The 23,625-nt window shown below is 46.2% G+C and overlaps 2 protein-coding genes and 3 long non-coding RNA genes across 21 annotated transcripts in view; 3 read left to right on the forward strand and 2 right to left on the reverse strand.

Moving 5' to 3' along the window:
* The first annotated feature begins 1,446 nt into the window (after nucleotides 1–1,446).
* LOC122376007 lies at nucleotides 1,447–8,580 on the forward strand. The gene is made up of 3 exons (XR_006255500.1): nucleotides 1,447–1,956; nucleotides 5,989–6,062; nucleotides 7,334–8,580. It is a non-coding gene; the product is annotated as an uncharacterized LOC122376007 (long non-coding RNA).
* On the forward strand, nucleotides 2,067–4,889 carry LOC122376009. The gene is made up of 2 exons (XR_006255503.1): nucleotides 2,067–2,589; nucleotides 3,894–4,889. It is a non-coding gene; the product is annotated as an uncharacterized LOC122376009 (long non-coding RNA).
* Nucleotides 8,391–12,889, reverse strand: LOC122376008. Of its 2 annotated transcripts, XR_006255501.1 has the most exons (4): nucleotides 12,837–12,889; nucleotides 11,636–11,727; nucleotides 10,747–10,876; nucleotides 8,391–10,220 (listed from the first exon to the last, which is right to left on the reverse strand). It is a non-coding gene; the product is annotated as an uncharacterized LOC122376008 (long non-coding RNA). The 2 variants fall into 2 exon arrangements; XR_006255502.1 differs by lacking the exon at nucleotides 12,837–12,889 and having other exon boundaries at nucleotides 11,636–11,741.
* A 1,071-nt stretch (nucleotides 12,890–13,960) lies between these two features.
* LOC122376005 (microfibril-associated glycoprotein 4-like) lies at nucleotides 13,961–15,978 on the forward strand. Its single transcript, XM_043355646.1, has one exon. The coding sequence runs from the start codon at nucleotides 14,125–14,127 to the stop codon at nucleotides 15,355–15,357; it is 1,233 nt and encodes a 410-aa protein (XP_043211581.1). The 5' UTR covers nucleotides 13,961–14,124; the 3' UTR covers nucleotides 15,358–15,978.
* A 121-nt stretch (nucleotides 15,979–16,099) lies between these two features.
* Nucleotides 16,100–23,625, reverse strand: part of LOC122376003 (proclotting enzyme-like) — a 33,411-nt gene continuing 25,885 nt past the window's right edge. For all 16 annotated transcript variants that reach the window (XM_043355639.1, XM_043355632.1, XM_043355635.1 and 13 more), the window contains 6 exons: nucleotides 21,100–21,248; nucleotides 20,580–20,698; nucleotides 19,565–19,673; nucleotides 18,928–19,084; nucleotides 18,302–18,471; nucleotides 16,100–16,952 (listed from right to left, as the gene is read on the reverse strand). In XM_043355639.1, coding sequence (XP_043211574.1) covers nucleotides 16,797–16,952; nucleotides 18,302–18,471; nucleotides 18,928–19,084; nucleotides 19,565–19,673; nucleotides 20,580–20,698; nucleotides 21,100–21,248 — 860 coding nt within the window. In that variant the 3' untranslated portion in view covers nucleotides 16,100–16,796. The remainder of the gene's footprint in view (nucleotides 16,953–18,301; nucleotides 18,472–18,927; nucleotides 19,085–19,564; nucleotides 19,674–20,579; nucleotides 20,699–21,099; nucleotides 21,249–23,625) is intronic.

The raw sequence follows: 23,625 nt of genomic DNA on the forward strand, positions 1-23,625 counted from the left end.
AGCAAATGGTGTGTGGCAAAATACTCCAGCAGCCTCCATGTTAGATTTTTTGAAGTTCATTGGCAGTTTTCAATTTGATTTACCAATTCTGTCCCGGTAGCTCTTGTCAATATAAGCAGAATGTGACTCGATGCACCAAGCGTCGTCTCGCTCTCCCAGAGAAGGCAGCGTCGTCTCGCTCTCCCAGAGACGGCGCGCCGGGAGTGGGAACGTGAGCCACGGGGACGTGGCCTTGGCCGTTTCCTGCGGGGCAGCGCCGTCTACGGAGGAGGGGAAACCTTGCCCGGCCTGAGGGAGGGAACGGCTGCGGCACCGGGACGCCCCGCCGCTCCGAGACCGGCGCTCACTGTATAAACAAGCAAAAAACATTGGCTGTGCGAAGCTTGCCTGTGCGTTGACAGAGGAGGCCTCTAGAGGAAAGTTTCGTAACTGCGCAAACCTGTAACAAAGATGTCGCTCGAAGCGCAGTGGAAATTGTAGGTTTTGATCCAAGTGAAAATTGACATCTCAAGGACGACGAAATGATGAAAATTAATGTGGAACGATTTTGCATGATGCGTAATTTAATTAATGTCATTAATTATCTCCTGCCTTTTTGTGTGAAACGATTTTGTACCTTGCGCTTTTGTATGATACGATTTTGTACGCTGCGCTTTTGTATGTTTTGACTGTCCCCTACCCGGCCTGTTTTGTAGGTTTTGCGCGTTGTATGTTACGATTTTGTATGTTTTAATGATTGTATGTTAGGATTTTGTACGCTTTGATATGGAGCCGAACCCAACTTTACTAAGGTTATGCGATGCATGTTTTATGGCCAGTTTTTCATTTCCAACTCAATGGTGTTGGTTATAAGACCATCAGGTACGGTTTAGGTCACTTTCTGGTGGAGGTCAGGTCAAGGTCAGGTCAAAAAAGGTCAAATTTCAAAGTTGATATTTTTGCATAAAATGGGTATTGATTTGATGCAGCTCGTCACGGGGAGTCTAATGGTGGTGTTTGTTTTGCGTTACGAGGTCGAGAATTGCTGAAAATTGAGTTTGAAAATTTGACGTCATCAATTTTGAACAGTTTTTTCGCTATAACTTGGCCAAAAAAAGAGGTATCGATCTCAAATTTGGTATGTAGATAGAAGGCGGTAAGGACTATCACATATATTCCGGTTTTTTCGAAATTCAAAAAACTTTTTGGATTTTTTGGCTATTATATTCAAAAAATCTATTTTTTGATTTTTGAGGGGTCAAAATCCAAAATTTTCAAAAATCCGAGATAGCAGTTTTGTAGCCCTGTCCATTCTACAGCTTTTATGTCGTATCATTTTTCTGTATTTGCAAAGCTATAGGCCTGACAGCTCTTCCCGCGAAACCCTTTTTTGGGTCGAAAACGGCAGAACATGACGTCACTCTGACGTCATTTCCGGCCAACCTATCATAGCCTTTGGAAAAATTTTTGGTCACAATGTGTAAAATTGATGTCCGGGAGGGTACTGAAAGTTTGGTGACGATCGGCGCAGTGGTTCTGGAGATATATCGAAAAGTCTGGAGGGGGGGCAAAAAATAGCCCCCCCCCCCCACCAGCGGCCGATTTCATAAAAGGTAGTAAAATACATCCGGCGCAATTTCCCACCCGTTTTTGCCGGATTTTATGCCCTAGCGGTTTCATAAAGAAAACGGGGTTGTATTTTGCGACCGAAATTCTACTACGTCGACTTTTATGCCCAACAGCTGTTTTTGGAGAGAAATGCAGCAGATCGGTTTCATAAAGCGATGCATTTTACACTCAAGTAATTTTTCATGTTCTTGATATCCCACAAAATTTTGCGTTGCTCTGAGCTGCATAACTTTGACCAAACTTGACATCACCAGTTGTTTTGAACATCGAATTGTGGAAGTGAGTCGAATTTTCTACCTATTTATTTTGAAATAACTATTTGACCAAGAATCAGGAGCTTTGAAGGCAGTAAGTGATACTTCAACTTTGTTTGTAGACCACGAGAATGTATTGTTGGCAGAAATTTGTTGTTGGTATAGTTGATAAGATTTGAGACTGAGAGTTCAGTTGGGCAAACTAGGCGGCGGGAATCAAAATATGGAGGCATCAAAATATTGATTCTAGTGGGCGGAGCTTTGACCATATATGGGCATAGAATCAATATTTTGATTCAATTTGGGACATTCCCACCTTCAGACGACCCGTTACGGCGGAAATAACCCCCATGACGGCGAGATTTTTCGACAAATCAATACAAAAAACTTCCCCGCTTCAATTTTTCGCTGCATGGCTATCAGCCGTTTGTCGCGCGTACCTTTACGAATGGCATAAAGTTTTCGCCGCCATAATTCAACAAAAACGTGCTGTTAAAACTTGCTCTGTTTATCATCAACGACGAGCCTTTGTAATTTTTTCATAATTTTGTCTAAAAGAAAATAAAAAATGCGTTATTAAGTTGTATAATTCATTTATAAGAAATATTCTTTTTCTTTGTATCTAGCCACGATTTCCGGTTCCCGCCATTTCGCGCCGGCGTCGTGGGTGTTTGGATGCAACGTAGTGCTCCCGGTTTTATTTTGTTTAAGGGACCTTTTCTGAAGTGTAAGTAACAATGGATCATATTTTAAGATACTTTGAAGTGTGTTTTTCAATTTCAGGCATGTGATCTTAACGTTTCTTACCGAAAACTCGTTTTAAGAGATGGTTTTAGGAACATGGCGCGGTAGCGACGTCAGCGGCGCGGGACGCCTTCTCACTCTTCTATTGTCTTTTTAAGCTATATTTTTTTGCAAATGATGTCTTAGGTGTAGTATTTCAGTGAAACATGATGTCCTTTAAAAGTTACGGTATAAATTAGTTACAAGAAGCCTAATGTTTTGTCTCACATGATAGAATTGTTGGGTGGACTCATGAAATGGGGGCAGTGCATGTCCAGTATTTTACATAATTTGGATGTTTTAGCCTCTGCTTGTGTCTCACTCACCCAATTGTTGCTACAACTTTAATTTGTAAGTGTAACAAAAGCAAGTTGCTGAATGGTGTAAGCCATATTTACATTATGCGTGATCTTCAAGAAAATTATGTGTCTAATGTACGTCAGTCCAGGGAATGCTGGATAGTTAATTTTCAGGATTGTCCATGCCAAAGTTAATTTTAGAAGCCAGTTTTATCAACACAAATAGCTGCCTGCTGGAATTTTTTTGCCTAAAGACTGCTTCACATATGGAGCGTTAACATGATGGGCACGTAAACGGATAGGGCTGTACCGTTCATGCTCTGTATGTGAAGTAACTTTTAGACCAAAAAAAAAATCCAGCAGCCACCTATTTTTCTGTTGGTACAACTGGCCTCAGATCTACTTTTTTGGCAGAATTTATATAACTGCATGAGATGACAGTTGTTGGCGCAACTGGTGGCGTTCAGTGGAAATTTAAGTGACATTAAGTCTTTAATTTTTCAATGTCCCAAAATTTGTCTATTTGGGTGGGAAACGACATCCAAATGAAATTCATTTTCCACTCTCACCACCATTTTTAAGAACAATTTTCCACTCCCAAGTCCCAACCAAGAAAACATAGATTTTTTACCTATAGAAAGACAGTTGTGTGGATGCCCAGTTAGCATCAAACATTCTACACCCTATAATAAAATGCATGCTTTTTGTCATTTCTCACTCCTTTTTGATCTAATCGAATCAGCAGTTTTCCACTCTCTCCCCTCTTTTTGGTGGGTAATTTTCCCCTCTGACACCCAAGACAAAACTCAATTTTGGGACACTGTAATTTTTTATTGAATATATTCTAAAATTAATAGTTGCTGAACAAGTAGAATAATGACACATATAGTTTCCTTAATATTGTCCACAAATGTCCTAATTATTGTGTTCTGTTGACTGTTTGCTGCAGGTCAACCAAGGATCAAACACTGGTCGTTGCGGGGATCGGCTTCAGAGGGTCAAGGATGGCGTCTTGAATCGCTGTTCAGTCGACAGGCAACTGTATGACAACGCCATCCTTGTCAACCAGAGCGTCGACCGAAGTAGGGCGGCGTTGCGCGGACCTGGCCGCACCCGACCAACCGGTGGAGTACCTGACTCGGGCTGGGCGGAGACTACCTACATCACGACCTTTTGAACTTTGATCTCGTGGCGAGAAACAATATGACGTAAGGAAGTGTGTATGTGGCTGGCGGGGCCGAGGGTGAAATGCGCCACGTGTTTATCCTGCCGGATGACGACAGCGTCACCAACCTGTCAAAGAACGAGCTGGTGCAGCGCGTGATGACTGCTATCTCGTCCCTAGAACCGGAGTAGAAAAACGTGCGCAAAGCCCAAATGAAGCGAACCAAAACACAGACAGGACTGATAGCTTTTCGGTCGAGAATGTTCTGAAGATGCTGATCAGTAGACCAATTGGTGACCGTTTTCGGTGGTACTATGGGATCTTGTGGTGTTCCAAAGCGACCTGCTTTGGGTGTGGACATAAGTGGCTCAACCTGACAGGATTGATGTTTTAGGTAGCCGTGCTAATCATAAACCCTATATTGAGTGTATCTGTACAAATTTTGTTTATATTTATTTCATGTATTTGGTTCGAAACCGAAAATTGCTCTCAGTAATTAGGCAACATCGAGACGTTGAGGTCATTCTCCAGACGTTTATTTGTTTTTTCTTACCTGTCCACGGTATGTCTTATTGGTTAGGTCTGTTTCAAATATTATTAACTGCATGTTTTGCAAATACGTAGCCATATTGAATAAGAGACGTGTCCTAAAAGTGAGTATTGCTTTGCATAGGATGTGAGCATCAACGACAGGGCTTTGTGATGGCAAATGTGTGGCAATTGCAGGGATCGTTGTGAAATGTGTTATGAATATCATCGTATTATTTGCGACTGCAAGTACATCCGTGTATCATATTTTCATTCAAATTGTGCAATTTGTGCAACGGGCTGAGTGTATCGTTCGGCGAAATATCTCTTACTGTACTCCACAGAAATGGGACGGGATACAGATGCGTAGAAACACATTCATGAACACGTGAAAGACGATATGTTAACTTTTTTTTACTCAAAATCAATACTACAAAGCAGGGATGTGGGGCCGTGAAAATGTCAGACGGCTTCGGCTCCGGAGGAAAAAAATCGGCTCCAGCTCCGGCTCCGGCTCCGAGTAAAATGGTCGGGCTTCGGTTCCGGCTCCGACTCAGTACAACCCCTATACAAAGGTCAGCACGGCTCCCTTCACGCATTCCCTCGAAGGCTTGCAGCTTTGAGCAGGGAGCCAGGGCGAGTGCTGAAAATCCCTGGTCTACCGTGGGAATAAGGTCTAGAAAAAAAATTACACGATCCTGTGCTGATAATATCTTCATGAATTTATTGAATTTGCATTATTTGCACACAAGAAACATTCCATAAATCAATTTGAAGAGTTAAGTACGCCTGCAGAAAGTCAGTTTGCAGAATCAATATATTGATAAACCAGCTGATTTCAGAATCAAAATAATGATTAGCCAGCTGTTTGCGGAATCAAAATATTGATTCTCGCCGGGATTAGCCGCCGTGATGAATCAATATCTTGATTATTTTTAAGACGCTTTCCTTAACTAACCAAAGAGGTTAGGGCTATTGTTTCGTGCCTGGCGGGTAGCTTCAACGTTGTTCTTCATTTTGTGAAGAAGCTATCTTGAAATTATAGCCGGTTGCTGAAGAATTGACGTTCCTGTGATGGTCTGCACGTATGCCCATATATGGTCAAAGAGAATCAATATTTTGATGCCTCCATATTTTGATTCCCACCGCCTAGTTTGCCCAACTGAGTTTGCAGGGAGCCACTTGAATGTTCTTTCTTCAACATTGACATGGTAATATATAAAATGAGTGTGATAATGCTTTTTGCCACAAGTGATGTGTAATATTGATATGTCAGTTGTCAGCTACATCATCATATGTAGGTACTTATATTGATATTAATATTGATACTTTTGCCCGTCATCGTCAACAGATTCACTGGTCTCAAGTTGTCAGTATTGCGAGTTGGAGTGCATACCTACATCAATTGAAGGTCTTCCAACCAAGGTGAGCTGCTATACCCAAAGAGGCTTCTGGTATTATTATCAGTATACAAAAGGCCTGAATGCCAAATGGATTGTAGCCTGTAGGTTGATAGGCTGTAGCTTAGTAAGTTGGAGGTAGGTAGGTCGTTGTTGCTCTTTAAATCAATGTCATTTGCAATGCGCAACTTCTAAATGTCTTTGTATTCTTAAAATTAGTTTGTATTCAAAAAATGGATAGGTAGTGTAGCATTTTTTCTACGTAACAGTCAGATATTGTAGGTTTGACATCTTTTTGCCTCACCAACTTCCGCTGTCACCATAACAGGTGTCTCACATGCGGCCAACTGTTGATAGAAAGTTGCTTGACTCCATTCCTTGAGATGTTTGTATTAAATGGCATATGAAAGTCAAAAAAATATATTTATGCACATTTGCCGAGCTTAAGGATGCCAAATTATTGCTACCAAATGACGTAATAGGAACAGCAGAGGTCCCAAAAAGTATACACAAGTTTAAGTCAAATATCTTGACACCAGTGAATATTTTTCATTGAAATTTGGTAGATTTTTGTTCTTGATCTTTCTGAACCACGGGACATCACTTTTATGCCAATTCATTAACTTTTTTGAAAGTGGGGAAGGTCCCTTTAATAGAATAATATCATCTGACCTAACCTTATACCTACTAACATACAACCCAGCAACCTACAACCTAAATCCTAAAAACGCAAACCTAACACAATGTGTAGCTCAAAGTGATATTCTTGTTAATATCTCAAGAACTGGATTCTAGAAACTGTTCGCAAAACTGTTGCCAGCATATGAGACGCCTGCTTTATGAATTGATAACCCAACTTCCTTTGAAAAGTTCCACCCATGGCCTAGTATGGTCAAAGGTTCTTTGTCAATTTGCTTCTTCGTTCAATAATTTGCTTCGCTTCATATAGGAGCTTTGCATACATAAAGCATCTATTGTTTTTGGCAATGGCTGGAAATGGAACAAAGTACTGTCTTGTTTGTATTGTGTACCTATGTATTATCCAATTAAAATGTAACATGAAGTGATTTTGATCATTTTCCAGCCCTGCATCTTGAGAAGAAAATCTGCATGTGGTAGCTCGGGCAGATTTTCTTCTCTTACATCTGCTTCCATGTCCCATAGCAGCATCTTACACTTTTCCCCACTCTTCCAATAGGGCACGCCACAGAGTATTGCATCTTACACCTCCCTTTTTGTCCCATGATAACACGTTAGTGGATCGTCTAACGGTAACACGGTGTCCGTGTCCCATAGAGCGCGCCAGCCGTGAGCAGCCAGCTGGTGCAGAGGGCACATCAGGAGAAGCCGTCCTGGCTCATCACACAACGGCCTTGCCGTCCGCTGCCGGTTCCGTGTTGGAACCCGGAGCGCTGGAGTGGCCTCCGCGCGCATCTCCGAACCTCTCCAGCCGCATCCAGTCACCGGGACCGCGGCCGCCTATGAGAACATCATTAGAGAGCAGAAGGAGCTGCGCGCATGGCTGCAGCAGTTCATGGGCGGCGGCGCTGTGGACTCTGCCGAGCACGAGAAGCTGTGCTCGGCGCTGGTACAGCTCGAGAATCACTTCTGTGAGAGGAGGCTCTGGAGCGCGAACTGACCACGCTAAACGAGGGCCGCCAGCAGCTTGCCCAGCTGTAGCAGCTGGTGTCGCAGCCGATTGTTGGCCAGCAGCCGGCGGCGGCCGCTCCTTCCGTGGCGGCCCCGGACAGCGGCACCAACTCTCCGACTGCCCCGCCCGCCGTCCGTCCGCCCTGGCCGAGGTGGCGCGCTAGCAGACCGCCCAGCGGATACTGTCGCTGATCGAGCAGATCGGCGCCAGCGAGTACGTGGACGGACAAGCGGCTCCGCTGCACGTTTGCGAGCACTGCGGCGCCCGCGGTAAGCGCGTCCCATAATAGTTGGACCAGACTGTGTAAAACCGCCTATATTAAACTGTTTCAGTGTCTGACACTGTGTGATGGGGCCGGCTGCGTCCCCGACTGGGCGAGTGAACGATTCGCCTCCGCAGCGGGGCATATATTGCTCAAAATGGTGGGCGAGTCGTCTTCAGCGAGTTTCGAGGAAATTATTAGCGTGTTGCCATGTTGGGGGCGGATCGGCGTCTGTCTGGGTGGTTATGTTTGGAATTGTTTCATTGTTTATTTTATATCACAGTGCATGAATTTCTTGGTGATAAACATATGCACCGTGTACTTCATCAGCGACGCCACGACGCACCTGAACGTGCAGTCAGCGGCCGGCTGCGTCCCTTTCCTACCCCACCCGCCAAAATTTCTGAAAATGTGTGCTTTTGTCCGGTCGGAAACAATCCTTGCTTTTACAAAATTTGTGATTTATTCATAATTCATGGCCAGCAATAGCATAATTACCTATTCATTAGTAGAATAACAGCTGTTGGAATTTGCATCGCAGCTATCAGAGCGATTCCGGTTAAACTTCAAACACTTGTCTCAAACGATCTCAGATGTGCGGACTAGCAAATAAAGCAACGACACACCTTCGTGGCATTCTTTGAGTAGCACGTATTACGACGAAAACAATTGTCAAGGCGTTGTCATCTGTCGCTGTGTTCAGTGTTCACTATATTCAGGAGATATTGCCATCGCAGAACTTGGCGCTCGACGATCTTGGAAATCAGCATCTCCGAATCAGTATCTCTTATACGGCGCGCGCGCGCAGTTATCACTCGGCCGGCCGGCTCGCGTACAAAGCCTCAATGTAACAGCTACTGTTCTACGTCTTAACCGCCTTTTGACCCTGTGCTGTTGTATTATCGTAAATTTGAAAGCAAACAAACTTAAATCAAGACACTCAGTCAAAGCACGCAATAAAATCATTAGAAAAATAAATTATACCTTTTTGATATCACTATCACTTCCCTTTAATTTGTCTAAAACACGTACGATTTTAAAGTGACCATCCCACCTTAACATTAGTTTTGAGTTGAGATAGCCAAATTGGTGGCCATGGCCTGCAAATACCGGTTTGGGCACTCACAACATCGAAAAATGCTTTAATTCGGAGATATGGAATTTCAAACTTGCAGTTTTCGGATTCTAAGGGGCTAATGCATTGAGATGCCCCCTTAGAATTTGTGACGTCAGCGGTGATCTAACGATTTTAAAACCTTATACTAACATCTTTGTAAAGCAGTGTTGGTATATGCTATTTGCGCGCAACATCTGCCGCGAACGCCGCACTTCCAAAATGAAGTCGCTAGGAACAGCGGAGATCCTAAAAAAGTAAACAAAAGTAAAAGTCTAATAGCTTGAAAACCGGTGAATATTTTTCGGTGAAATTTGGTAGATATTCGTTTTTGCTCTTTCTGAATCGAGCGACATCACTTTCATGCCAATTCATTAACTTTTTTGAAGGTGGGAGGGTCCCTTTAAGGGCGCCGGCAGCCGCCATCGACAACCCAAGTCGGGGGCGAATGGGCCGCGCACACGGACCGACACGGCTAGAGGTCACGGGGTCACCATGTCACGCCGCCGCCGGAATCGAGCTACCCGCGCCATATTCATAACGCACTGAAGACCTTCAATCGGTCTATGACGTGGCAGTACGCTGCTGACTGCGTACCGACCGCTACCGCCACCTATCCTCTGGTCGAAGAGGAGCACAGCGCTCACAGCGACCTCTACAGTGACGAGCGCCCACACGACTCAGCGAGGCAACCCTCACTGCTCACCGGCATTTACAACCCAAAGCGACGAGCGCAGCGCCTGCAGCCGGGTGTGGCCGGACGCGTCGAGGGACGCCGCCAGGCCGGTCATCTGCGCCGTCAGACGGAACGGCACGAGCAGCAGGCTGATGAGTGGTGGCCGAGCCGCGAACACGTGTCCTGTCGATTCCGATCAGCTGCAGCTGCACGTCAGTGGCGCCGCTCTGAGTCCCATGTCGCTTCATCTGCTCCCACTGAACAGCTCGCGCGTCTCGGCGCACTACTGCTCGAAGTCGGGGAACGTCGAGCTGATGAACTGGTTCAGCGTGCTGGTGTGCTCGAGCCAGTCGATGATGGCCAGCTTGGGGTGGACGGTGGTGAGTGCCAGCCGGCGGTCGCCAACCCCCGGCTCCGCGGTCAGCGCACCGTTTACAACGGAAAGGCTGCTGCACACGCTGGTTGGTGCTCGTCAGCCACCTGCAACATGCGTGCATTACATGTATTACATTTAATTGCATTCTAAAGACCTTATAAGCTGGAACACAATTAGCACAACTGAAACACAATAAAAAATGTGAAATGTTTGCTTCAAAACTTGAGTTTGACTGAAAACAACCAGTGCCTGTAATCAACTATGGCAGTAAGACTGTTACAGTCTGTTTAAAATGCCAGCCTGTTTAATTTGTTAGCTTCATGTCAACAAATGTACCAACCTACAATCTAATGACAAACGGTACTAGATCTTTGAATGCACCAACAACGTTATCACGTTTTGTTAACTTCTTCCCCAATACATCACTGTAATACAGCCATACAACTAATGACTAGACATGCAAATGTTTTTCTTGGTAAAATTTGAAGTGGAAAATTGCTCTCAAAAGCCAGAGATTAGTGCAAAATGATTTTATTTAAATGTTTGCCTGTTCCCTCCCAAATCAACAAATTATGGGAAACTGCCTACCATACCTACCCTAGGTAATAAAGTATAGGTACATGGTCTCACCTCTTGCAATATGGACAACATTGTTGACAAATAACTTCTAAACTTCGTCTCTGTTGTAGAGGCCAGCCAGGCAGCCTTCCAAGTTCCACTGCTACTGCTGCTAAAGGCCCTCCAGTCTTCCTTTCAGCAGCTGGAAAATAGGATTAAGGATATTAATAACAACCTTACTTTGGCTCTTGGCAATCTTATAGCTTAGCTAGTGGCTCCAGTGCTGCCACCTGTTTGTGAAGTCACCAGACTCGCCAGTTCTGAAGATATCTATACAAAATTCACCAAAAGCTGCAGTAGGTTGTAGGTTTGTAGGTTGCTGGGTGGTAGGTTGGTAGGTGGTAGGTTGTAGGTTATAAGGTAAAGTTGGGTCAAGTTAGATGAGGCATGTTTTGTTCTGTTAGACTATTTGATGACTTTTCTAAGCAAATTTTGTGTAAATATCTCAAGAACTGACAAGTCTGGAGACTTTTTGCACAAACGGGTGACAGCACCTGACTGAGCAGTATCCGTACTTACTACAGGCAAAATACCTGTACAGTGTACTTTGTCAATAGAAATATTCATGGGGATTTTGACAAAAGACACAGCAATTCAAATTACCAATGAGTCATTGCAAATGCTTTTATGGGATCAGAATGACAAACACTTTTTAGTCCACTTTTGTATTGACATAGCCTGAAATAGTTTCATCATCCTTATACTCAAAACCATTCATGTTGCCACCCTGACCTTGGCAGAAGATTGAGTTGTTAATTCATGGTACATAGATACTTTGCATTGCTGCATCAACTATGCCGTAACAGTAACACATGAACACTGACACCAGTTGCTGTGGATTACCCAGTACCCACATCATCAATTAGCAAAAGCTGTGTGAGGCAAGTGATGTAATACTCACATTTCAGTAGTCAGAACTAGCCGCGTCGCACTCGTTTTTGCAGCTTGAACTAAGGAGAGGCGCTATGCCTTCTAACCAAACTGAAACTCAAACTCAACAAAGCAGTTGGGCAAACTAGACTTTTGGAATCAAAATATGGAGGCATCAATAATTTGATTCTGGTGGGAGGAGCCATGACCAAATATGGGCATGGAATCAATTTTTTGATTCATTTGGGTACACTTTTGACTTCAAATGAATCGTTGCGGTTGAAAAAAGGCCCATGACGGTGAGATTTTTCTTTTAAAAGGTAGAAAAATGTGGTAGGTTTGCAAAAAGTGTTACCTCAAAGCTAAGAAATTGTCCCTTTGGCCTTGTGAATGGGAAAAAGACCGAGCCACTGTCCATCACGTAAAAGCTGTTTTGAGGAAATCACACTGTATGTTATTTTTGTATCATGAATCACATTCTAACCAATCAGTATTTGTGTAAAATGGCAAAATGAAATTTTTAAACCCCTAATTATCATTGTTGTAGTGCTTTTATATTATTTATATGGTTTTTACCTGTTGCTTCAGTTTTTGTATTCTTGACATTTAAAAATTGTGAATTGTTATCAACTGTAGTGAAGGTAAAGTACAACAATGCTATAGGTATCAGTTGTGGTGATGAGGATACCACTAAATGAGAATAATAGCAAGATAAATACTGTATTCTTGCAAGTCATTGTTGCCTATCTGTTAACATTACCTGTGAATCAAAATAATGATTAGCCAGCTGATGGGGAATCAATATTATGATTATCTGTTTAAAGTGAATCAATTCCTTGATTGCCTTTCACTACCTATAGAATTCAAATTGTTATGATAGGAGCAATATTATTTTGCTTAGGAGATAGTTCAAGCATTTCTGTTCAAGATCAGGCATGCTCCTTCTTCAAACACTCTCTTATTTTTATGTGATTGGTAAGTTAGAAATGGTCTGCATTTATGCCCAAAAGGAATCAATCTTTTGATGCCTCCATATTTTGATTCCAAAGGTCTAGTTTGCCCAACTGAAAGGCCAAACCTTGGGCAGCAGCTTATTATTGTTTCGCTGCGACGCTCTCATCGTTTGGACACATCAAAACATAAATCAAACACTGAAACATATATATCAGAAACAAATGAACACCCAAGCAATCAATGTACAAAAGGGATTTATATATATCAATATCCTGAACCTAATTCAGCCGGCCAAAATGAATGCAGTAGTTTCTCTATGGCCTTGGACGATTGTTTTTGTTTACAATTCCTAATGCAAGAATAGCAAATAAATTTTTGTCTGATTACCTATTGATTATTGTTTTAAACATCACATTTAATTTTATCATTGATGAATTAAAATAATTAAGTCATTTCATGCTAATACTTTGATAATTCACAGAATTAAAATATTTATTAAAGTTCTGTTGGTAGTAAAATGCAATCAAAGCAAGCAGAAAACTACAACTGCCGAAATTTATGCCCTCCGAGCTTTATGAAACCGCTCCCTCAGTGTGGTTGTAGTTTTGAGGGGTGAGAAATGCACCTAGGTGTAAATTACTACCAAACCTTTATGAAATCGGCCGCAGGTCGCGGGTTAATAATAGCCGTTTTCACGACGGCCATCTGGTACAAATTTGGTGCACATCTGGTACAGATTAGGTGCAGATTTGGTCAAATCAGGTTCAGTGGGTCTCTTAGCAGCTATCAGCTAGGGGTGCACTAATTGCTTATATGCCTGCTTTGTCATATTACCATAGAGCATCATCGATTACACACTGAAGTAAATTCATAAAATGAATATATTTGCTGTAAAAGAAAGTAGGTGCAGATTTGGTCAAATTAAGTGCAAATTCGCCGGATAGCCCGTCGTGAAAACGGCTTATATTGACCATATTTAGATGAAGTTCATGTCGTGGTCAGGTCAGGATAGGATTAAATGAGGTCAAATTTAGAAGTTGATTCTTTAGACCCAAAAACGTGTCTATCTGAAACAATGTGTCACGACAAATATCGGTATAGGTACACCAAGAAGCAAGACCCTATATACCCCCCCCCCCCAAGAAGTTGGTATACGAGTGGCATTTCTAGCTGTATGTAAGTTTTGTCGTTGCAGCCTGAGTTCGCGACCGTTGCTTGTATCGGACACAGTGCGAACGCCGAACATGGTGATGCTGTAAAAAAATTACCACGGTCGTCAATGGCGCCGACTAGACAATAGGTACGTGTACACATGAACGGGTTAATGGATGCGGCTGCCATGAGGAGGAGGAAGGCCCCTGCAACAGAGCGGTCAGGGGCCACTTGAAATGTTTATCGCTGAGTTTATCGCTGTGTCAGTCACGGGACCGGGCCGTGACGCCGGATGCGACGCTTCTGATAGAGGCCAATCGCACCGAGCTCTGCAGACGTTCTGCCAGCTCCGAGCCGTCAGTTCGAGGTCGGCAGTCGGCGCTGGAGGTTTGCTTTCTCTGCACCAGTGTCAACATGTCGGCCCTCAGCGGCAGAGTGGCGACGTTCCTAGCTTTGAACACGCTGATCGTGACGGCTGGCTGTGCCGAGGGCAAGTCCATACCGCTGACAAAGTTCATAAAGCTGGCGGTGCACTCTGAGCTGCAGCCAATCATCAGCCAACTGCAGTCGGGACAAGAACAGCTGGAGATCAGGCTGGAGTCGAGGATGGCGACTTTAGAACGCAGAATCGAGTCACAGTTGGAGTCCATCGAAGACAGGCTGACTCTGCTCAACTCCCGAATGGAGGAGCTGACCGGCCGACTGGACGGCCAGCAGACTCAGCTAGACGAGGTCATCACACAGCTGATCGGCCAGAACTCCCAGCACGACGAGAACACTGTCACAGGGAACGAGCACACAGAACGACTGAGAGCTATCGCTATCACCATGGAAAAGTATAATACAGAAATGCGTAAATTGGCTACGAGGCTCGACAGTCAGCAGTCACAGCTGAACAAACTTAGCAGTCTACTCAGCGAACAAAAAACCATGGACGGCGACGTTGCAGTGACTATGAATAACGATACAGTGAAGCAGAAACACCCACGTGATTGCAGCGACCTGCCTGCCGGCTCCCCATCTGGAGTTTACCTCATTCGGCCCAGTGTTGACAGTCAACAACGATACGTCGAGGCGTTCTGCGATATGGAAACTGCCGGAGGGAACTGGACGGTGATCCAGCGGAGAAACGACATCCAACCCCGCCAGAATTTCTTCCTCGGATGGTCGGCTTATAAGAAAGGATTCGGCAACGAAACCCAGGAATTCTGGTGGGGCTTGGAAAAGATAAGGCAGCTGACGTCGTCAAAGGACCGACGGTACGAGCTCCGTATTGACCTAGAGGCGTTTAACGGCAGGCAGGCATACGCTTTGTATCAAGGATTCGCCATCTCTTCTGAACTGGATGGCTACAGATTGAGGATTTCCAACTACTCGGGAAATGCCGGGGATGGTCTGCAGTATGGCGTCAATGAGAAGTTCTCGACCTATGACCGTGACCAGGACGGCTCGTCGTACTATAACTGTGCACGACGCGTCCAAGGGGCCTGGTGGTTTGGTAGGGTGTGCGGATACAGCACCATGAATGGGCCGTACCAGGACAGCCGTAGCAGCGACTGGGCTGGAATATGGTGGGTCATGTGGAGGGGACTGGACTCACCAAAGAAGACCGAGATGAAAATCAGGCCAACAGCCCAACATAGGTGATTTACATCAAAGGACAACACAGTGATTATACCGGTGACACACGCACAGTGCGGCAGTCACGATTATTTACTAGTGCACTGCACGCACTGCACTACCATGTACTGTGAGGGTCAGAATAAGAATGGATTTGTGTCACTAAAGATTGTACATACTAAGATTTACAGTTTGACAATCAATATATCCTGTAACTATGGCAAAGGAAGTCCCATCAAGATGAGTGGTGAGAGAGTGGTGAGAGCGGTGGGCCTTACACAAACTTACATATGATGGTCTTACTTTTTTGTCGTGTTATGATATATGGCAAGAGTACTCCAGTGCACATCTGGTCCAGATGATAGACAAGTAGGGTGCCGGCCGTGCAAAAGTCAGTTGGAACCCAGTTTGCACGTGCGCGCGTGCAGAGTGCCACTCCATATACCTGGCCGTTCCCACAGCTCAAGAATGGCTAGGCCGATTGTGCTTAAAAGAATCGATACAATGGCGCATTTTATGTTTCAATCAATATGTTTACAAGTCATATATGATTAGATGCACCATAAAGTTAATGTTCAAGGTTTATGTATGCAGGCAGTGTGTGTAATCTCTACCAGCTGATTAGGAATAAATGGTTATTCGCAGTCATCTACTGTGTGATCAGTGATGTGTCTGTAAGGGATGGATGCGGTGATCGTTCTGTTTTATCATGAAAACAGTAACCACAACTCGTTTACTCTGAGCGGTTAAGTGACGTTACACAAATAGCACACTGTAAAAATGTTTATTATGGTGCGGAATCAAAGCGAAGTATCTGGATCGATGCTACCAATACCACGATAGGGTTCCGGTTCTGAGTTCAGGCCTCCGTCCAATGTGAACAGTGAGCCTCTGTAACGAGCGAGGCATTACACAGCGGGGAGTGCAGGTGCCCTTCTCAGGCAAATGCTTATTGTCATGCTGTCCAAGCGATAAAACACATTGCTAATACAAGTGCCGAATATACAATGGCGACAACGCATTCACTTTGAGAGCTGGGATGAATGCGTTGTTTTATGTTATCAACAATGTTGTTCTTTTGTCCTAAAACCCGTCACGAATAGCCAGCAATTCTTAGCTGGAGCGATATATAATTACACAAGACGATAAGAAATACACCCACTCATTGAAAACAATGAGCTGCAGCAGTTCAACAAACAGAGATGCACATCTTTCTTGGCCGTTTTTCGCCAAAAGCATGTTGCGGTGAATGCCTAAAATCCACGACTAAAAAAAACTACAGTCTTCTTCAACTTTCTTTTGCCTCACCAGTTATGTCCGAGGGCATCATCATCAGACACCACACTAGAAGAGTACGTGCTGTGAGCATCAGCATCACATTTCAACGCCGCCAACCGCACTTAGAGCACCTCAGCACGTCCACAGAACACGTCTTCAACAAGAGTTACCACGACCGGGACTCCGCCTTAGAACTTGTTCTGCTGAATCCAGTCCAAGTAGGCACTGACGCGAGTGTATACTCCCGGGAATCCGGGGGTTCCACATCCGACTCCGGCAGAGACAACTCCGGCCAGCTCGTACCGACCTCCCTGTTCGAGCACCATCGGGCCGCCAGAGTCGCCCTGGGGGTGCGGGATATAGAGTCATACAGAGTCGCCCTGGGGGCACGGGATATAGAGTTATACAGAGTCGCCCTGGGGGTGCGGGATATAGAGTCATACAGAGTCGCCCTGGGGGCACGGGATATAGAGTTATACAGAGTCGCACCGGGGATACGGGATACCTATAGAGCCACACCGGAGGGTACGAGTCATATTTTTTTACAGAGCCGAACTAGGGTTAGGAAACATGGAGTATACGGCTGTCAGAAGCACCTTGAGAGTACAGTCGAGTGGTATCTCACCACCGACTTTGCACTGAAGATAAAAATATGTCTTTTTTGGGTTAGGCCCTTTCGGTCCAATGAGACCATTTCAGAGCCGGGAGGATGATAGGATATAGGGGGGAGACATTGGTCTGGGCAGTCACCCTAGTGAGTCGCCGGGGCTGAGCCAGTCCAGAGGACAGGCCACCCAGCCCCAAGGCACTCACTGCACCCGGCTACGGGGTGCGCTCCCTCGGGAGCAGCGGTGCCGCTCCAAGGGAGCAGCCCGCATGAGATAAAGTTGCCTGTCCAGTCCGGAGGGGGGTTGCGGCGTGGAGGAGAAGGATTTCAGTATCTTGAGGATAGAAGCACGGAACGGTGATGAAAAGTATGTCTCAGGCACGGAGTATGTAACACAGATCGTCCAGGGGTTCGGAATACGGAGCCACACCGCTTTCAGAGTTACCCTGAGCCTGAGGGTGCAAATGTCAACTGAAATTCGATAAAAATCGCCATACATCAAACACCGCTACGCCACAGTCAGTGCTGCCTAAGGCGCAGTTACAATACACAGCTACAAAGACTTCCGGGCAGACGATAGTACCTAAAATCTAGTGGGAGTGGCAGCACCGGGCCACTGTTGACAGAGGATCTACTAGTGCAAAGCTCTGCCGTCAGAGGGCAGCCCTGGACAGCGCAAGTTCGGCCGGCTGGGGCCTCGTACCTACTCATCAATCGGAAAGGCGCTATCAGTTCAATAATGGAATATTCTGTCACACTTCTTGCCTACACTGTTAAGTTTATTCATTTTGAAGAGTTGATTTCTGTTAGTGTACATTCCATCTTGATTTGTCGGGCGAATAGTGTAACGAACACATGAGAAAGAACGAACGAGCGACATTACGAATGAATGAATGAGCGAATGAGATAGCGAATATTTGCATACATAGACTTAAGTAAAAAAGATCGATGGTTAAATCTCTTTCTTGCATAATGGCTTCCCTTCACATAAGTTTCTACCCCACGAGGGTTGATTCTTGAGTAACTCCTTTATCGTTACACCATGCTAGGTAACCGTTTCAACAAGTTCATCCACCCCAGCCTCACCTGGCAGGCGTCCTTTCCTCCGGCCTTCTCTGCTGCGCACAGTTTGGTGTCTCCGAACCCTCCCGGGAACTGGCGAGGGAAGCTGGGGGCGCTCTCGTACTTGGACTGACAGTCCCGGATACCCACCACGGGCAGACGTACTTCCTGGAGCACGTTACTGGCCTCGCCACCTGGCGCAAGGGCACGGAAGTACGTCAAATGTCACCCATGGAGCATACGCAGAGGCCAGATTCTGAATGTGTTGGTACTTGGTGATATAAAGACTTGGGACACATTGATGATGGTGGTATAATAGCTCGGTGCGATTGTTTAAGTAGTTATATGACATTGATCAGTAACATTTATATAAAAATGTTAAATTTTGGCAAAGCAGATTAAATGTGAACACTGAATACAATATAGACAGATAAAATGCCACCACCGTCTCTCGCTAACCCTACGAGCCAATCATGTGGAAACATCGACAATACGTTGATAATGAAAGAACAGGAAAAGGAAGAGCTTGCAGATCCTTCAGATAGTTAGAACGGCGCATAAAGCACAGTGGGCGATTATATCACAGGTCACATACAAAAACCGAGGGACAGGGTTACACACAGGTTAGGCCACCCAGCCAGACCACCTACCGAATTCCGTGTAGCCCCAGCCGGCCACATCGATCTGCGAGCCGGAGTAGTCGCCACGATTGCGGTTCGTCGGGAGACAGATGGGCTTGATGAGGTCGTCGAAAGGCACCGGGGCCGCCAGCTTTACCAGCGAGATGTCGTCGTGGAGGACCGGGAACTACCGGCATGACGTTAGAGAGACGTTAGATTGACGTCAGAGAAGTCAGATGGGACGTAATTTCATGGAATGTGAGTTTTCTAAGATGTACAGCAAAGCACTCAAATACAAACAATGAATGAAAAGGTCAGGTTGAATTAACTCGGAGACGTTAAACGGTTTTTACGCCCGTTAGACGTTAGGTTATGCCTGTTACACCCTTTCATCGCTTTATATGATTTCCTTACAATAAACTAAAGCTTCAAGCTAACATATGAATATCGGTATGACTGATCACTACTTCCTTTCCATGTAGCATGAACAACGATACCCCGAACAGCGGCTATCTGAAGTGCACATCTTCAGCCGCCCCAGCCGTCCCGAGCTCCCTTCTCGACTGTCATTTCTGTTAATTCATATGCAGCCGCGCTGCGAACAGGTTTTTAAGTGCGAGCGTCATCCGCCGAGGCCTCGGTCGCTGCCTGGCCAATGGTAGCTGACCTTGAAGTTGGGATGGTTGGTGACTCGCTCCACCGCGAAGTCCCGGGGGTTGGCACCATCGTTATCGTCATTGGTGTCGTATTCACCGAGACGCACCACCAGCTTGTTCCTGTCGGGGGAGGGAGAGACACGGGGTACCAGTGGTCAGTGTTTGCTATATGGTGGTCAGCGATCTGGGTGAATGGGTCCTAGCTGGTCAATGGTCCATTTTTGGTGGTAGGATGTTGGAAAGGTAGTTATTTCGTGGTCAGAAGTTTTCTTATCGGATGGCCGGTGGAAAGGATACACGTCAGCAGCAGACAACCATGGGCCACTAGTTTATTCAGAATTCTTCCTAATTCCATAACAATGGCTGTCAATAATTTGCTGAACAGTGTCGTGCCAATTTCATAGCTTTGTGAGTTTGTCTTTGTTGCTCAATGGTCCATTATTTGTGACGTTAATGAGTGATGAGAGATGGTTGGTCAGCATGTTTATCTGGTCGGGTGGCTAGTAGAAAATGACAATACATTAGCAACTGTTGGGCGATAGAAAGGCATTGGTTTATTAGCAGTTTTTGCTTACTTTTTTTCGTAACGCTTGGTCAATACTTGGCGTGATGTCGCGGCAATACTATTGCTTGGAAAATCGCAACAACTGGTTGATGATAAAGCTCAAGACTATAATGTAGGGCTGTAATCTGTAGGTATAACTGTTGAATAGTTTGTACCGGATGTGAGTGTTCAATTGTTAGATATCATCGGCCAGCGGTCAGCTGTCAGAGATTACTGGTCAGAGAGGGGTCAGTCTGCCAACTCTCAACTCTCCGCACGTCACTCAGGTAACTACGCAACAAGCTATAATCGCTTATGCGGTATGACAGGATCTGACGTCGCACTTGGCCGGCCTTTTCCAGTAAAGCACCGCCAAATACCGGCGGTCGCTGGCTAGCTGCCTCGGCGGAGCGGCGGCGGTGGGCGGCGGGTGGTGGGCGGCGGGTGGTGGGCGGCGGGCGGCCGTGGGAGGTGATACTCACTGGTCGAAGGAGCGTGGTCGCAGACAGTGAGCGGCGGTCAGCACATACTGGTGGTCGATCAGCGCTCCACCACAGAACCAGAACGGTTTGCCGTTATCCTGACGGGTGCCGAACAGGGCCTTCGGGCATGGGCGGGAGAGGAGTAGTCAGAGTTGTAAACAAGCAAACATAATGATGTAAATAGAAGCCAGATGCACAAACTTAATGGGATTCAGCAAGCATGAAAGGAAAACAAATAACACTAAGACGCAACATGCAAGTGATAGGCCAAACAAAACAACACACAATGATATGCCAAGGGGTTTAAAACTGCTCTAATAACGACCTTATATGCCTAAACTTCACGACCTCGCGTCATGGCTATTGTAACCCGCCATGTTCCAATGTCAACATGCAAAGCTCAAATAAAACGCGTCTAGTAGGATGGCTACACATAGCTCGCATATAGTATATGATCTCTAATTCACCAAATCCTCCCCTAAAACCCCACCACCAACCGATTCCCAGCCGCGCAACTCACAATCCACGGCCATTTGCCGATCTCGGCGTCCTTGCCTCCGACGATGAACGGCACGAACGGGCCGGGAGACTGGGGCGAGCGACGCCGGCGCTGCTGGCGGGACCGCTGCCACGCCGGTGGGATGGTGATGGGCGTCGGGATGCCGCACTCTGGGGGTCAGGAGCGGTAGTTAGAAGCTGCCGCGCCGGTGGAATGGTGATGGGCGTCGGGATGCCGCACTCTGAGGGTCAGACGTGGGGGTGTGGTTATACGGGTCGTGGTGCGGGCTGAGATGGTGAATATTGCAAGTTGTGTGAATCTGTGAAGACTGAAGATAATAGGCTGGGTTGGAGATAGATAACCGTGGAGGGGTTTATCAGGACCGCTCCGCAGACGAGCAGGGCACACAGGCATCGCAAACGGTGCGCAAGTCGCCACACGGTCGAGTCCTTGTAAAAAGCGAGTTTGGGCACTTCGGCAGTTGTCGGTAATAATGGACACCCCAAGGAATCCGGCTGAGGGCCGGGGCTTCGGGCTGAGCAGAAACGCACTCGGTACTTTTGCAAAAAAAAAAGATTAACTGTAAAGGCTGGTGATTATCACTTACATGCGGATATGATTATTTAAGTACAATAGCAAAATACACTCGATGAAAAACACTCAGTATAACAGTTCAAGCAAAGCACACCACACATTGGCACGATGCTATGACAAGTCCAAGCCAGGCAATCTGGATCCACTTTACGGAGAAGATATAGAACGATGAACTACCTCACACACTCAATAGTACTCACACGACATTTCTGTGAAAGGTGCATAATTAAACGCTGCTTATTTGTAAAAAAAAAAAATGAGATACATAAGCAAGGAACACAAATAAATGGTAGATGACGAAAGCATTCACTATCTGTATATACACACCCCTTTTAGGGGCAAAAGCATGCATGTAGGTACACTCGGGGGCAGATTGATGTTCCACAACTCTTTATCCACCGGGTTCCTATGGCTCAGCATTGGCAGCAGCCGCCTGGTACCGGTAGACTGTGCCGCTTCACTTACTTGTCAAGCGGCACAGCCTACCCACCTGTATGACACCGGTCTGGGTCGGTGGCTGGAAGGCGATGTGGGCCGCCTGTGACGTCAGCGCAGCGGTGAAGGCCGAGCCCGGAGGCATGGCTCGGGTCGGCGCGGCGCGGCGGCTGGCGAGGACTGGGGAGTGAGGTGGGGTGGGAGCACGGACATCGCGTGGCTGAGCGATTGTAGTTAACTTTCGCATCTCAAGGCGCCAATTATTCTACCTAACAATTGTGCTAAAGCAGTTGTTAAAATGTCCTATCCCCAAGACAGCGCCTATCATCATACTTGCAATGCACATTACGACACACTTAAGCGTGGCAATGGGACAACCGATAGAACCTTATGTCACTCGTGCATCGAGGTGCGTGGCTATATTTTGTATAACATATTAGTATTAAGGCCTTGATCGAGCAGATTGGTGCCTTATATTGTTTCGCACGGCATGCGTCCAGAGACGTGGGAACTGGGGGTTATGAGTAGTGCCGCAGCCAACGCTCCAATTTAAAGCGATTATTACTGTTGCTCTAATATGTGGTCGCAGCCTCCAATAGCAAACCGTTCCAACTAGGAGCCAAAAAGGCGGCCATTCAGGGGGGTTCGAACCGGGCTTCTCCCACCGGCCAATTCACGACACGAGCGTTCATCCACTGAGCTACCGAGAATGGTCCTCGTCCACACAAAACAAAATGACATTCACCCGCTGACCGCCAATGACAGTATTGTGACATTTGATCGCGTTTGACCGCGGCGGGTGGTCGCTGGTTTCGGCAGCTCAGTGGATACACGCTAGCGTCTTGGGGTGACCGGTTGGAGAAACCCGGTTCGAACCGTCCCAGGTGCGCGACTTATTTGTTCCTAGATGGAACGGTTTGCTATTGGTGGCTGCGACCACACATTAGAGGAACATAAGAGTTGCTTTGGGACGCCGCGCTATCCAAAAACCCCAGTTCCCACGTCTCTGGACGATTGATGTGCGAAATAATAGACACCAATGAGCTCAATCAAGGCCTTAATACATATCTGTTAAAAACAATGTAGCTCCGCAACTCGATGCACGTGTGATATAAATTCTATCGGCTGTCCCAATGTCACGTTTAAGTGTGTCGTAATGTGCATGGCAAGTATGATGATAGGCGCTGTCTTGGGGATAGGACATTTTAACAACTGCTTTAGCACAATTGTTAGGTAGAATAATTGGCGCCTTGAGACGCGAAAGTTAACTACACTCGCTCAGCCGCGCGATGGTCCGTGCTCCCACCCCACCTCACTCCCCAGCCCTCGCCAGCCGCCGCGCCGCGCCGACCCGAGCCATGCCTCCGGGCTCGGCCCTCACCGCTGCGCTGACGTCACAGGCGGCCCACATCGCCTTACAGCCACCGACCCAGACCAGTGGCATACGGTGTGGGTAGGCTGTGCCGCTTGACAAGTAAGTGAAGCGGCACAGTCTACCGGTACCAGGCGGCTGCTGCC

Source organism: Amphibalanus amphitrite, unplaced genomic scaffold (genome assembly GCF_019059575.1).
Source record: "Amphibalanus amphitrite isolate SeventyFive unplaced genomic scaffold, NRLGWU_Aamphi_draft 001983F_arrow, whole genome shotgun sequence".
NCBI classification, from domain to species: Eukaryota; Metazoa; Arthropoda; class Thecostraca; order Balanomorpha; family Balanidae; genus Amphibalanus; species Amphibalanus amphitrite.

Bases quoted from the DNA above. Each gene is read 5' to 3' on its own strand.
- LOC122376005 (XM_043355646.1), top strand. From the start codon at position 14,125: ATGTCGGCCCTCAGCGGCAGAGTGGCGACGTTCCTAGCTTTGAACACG.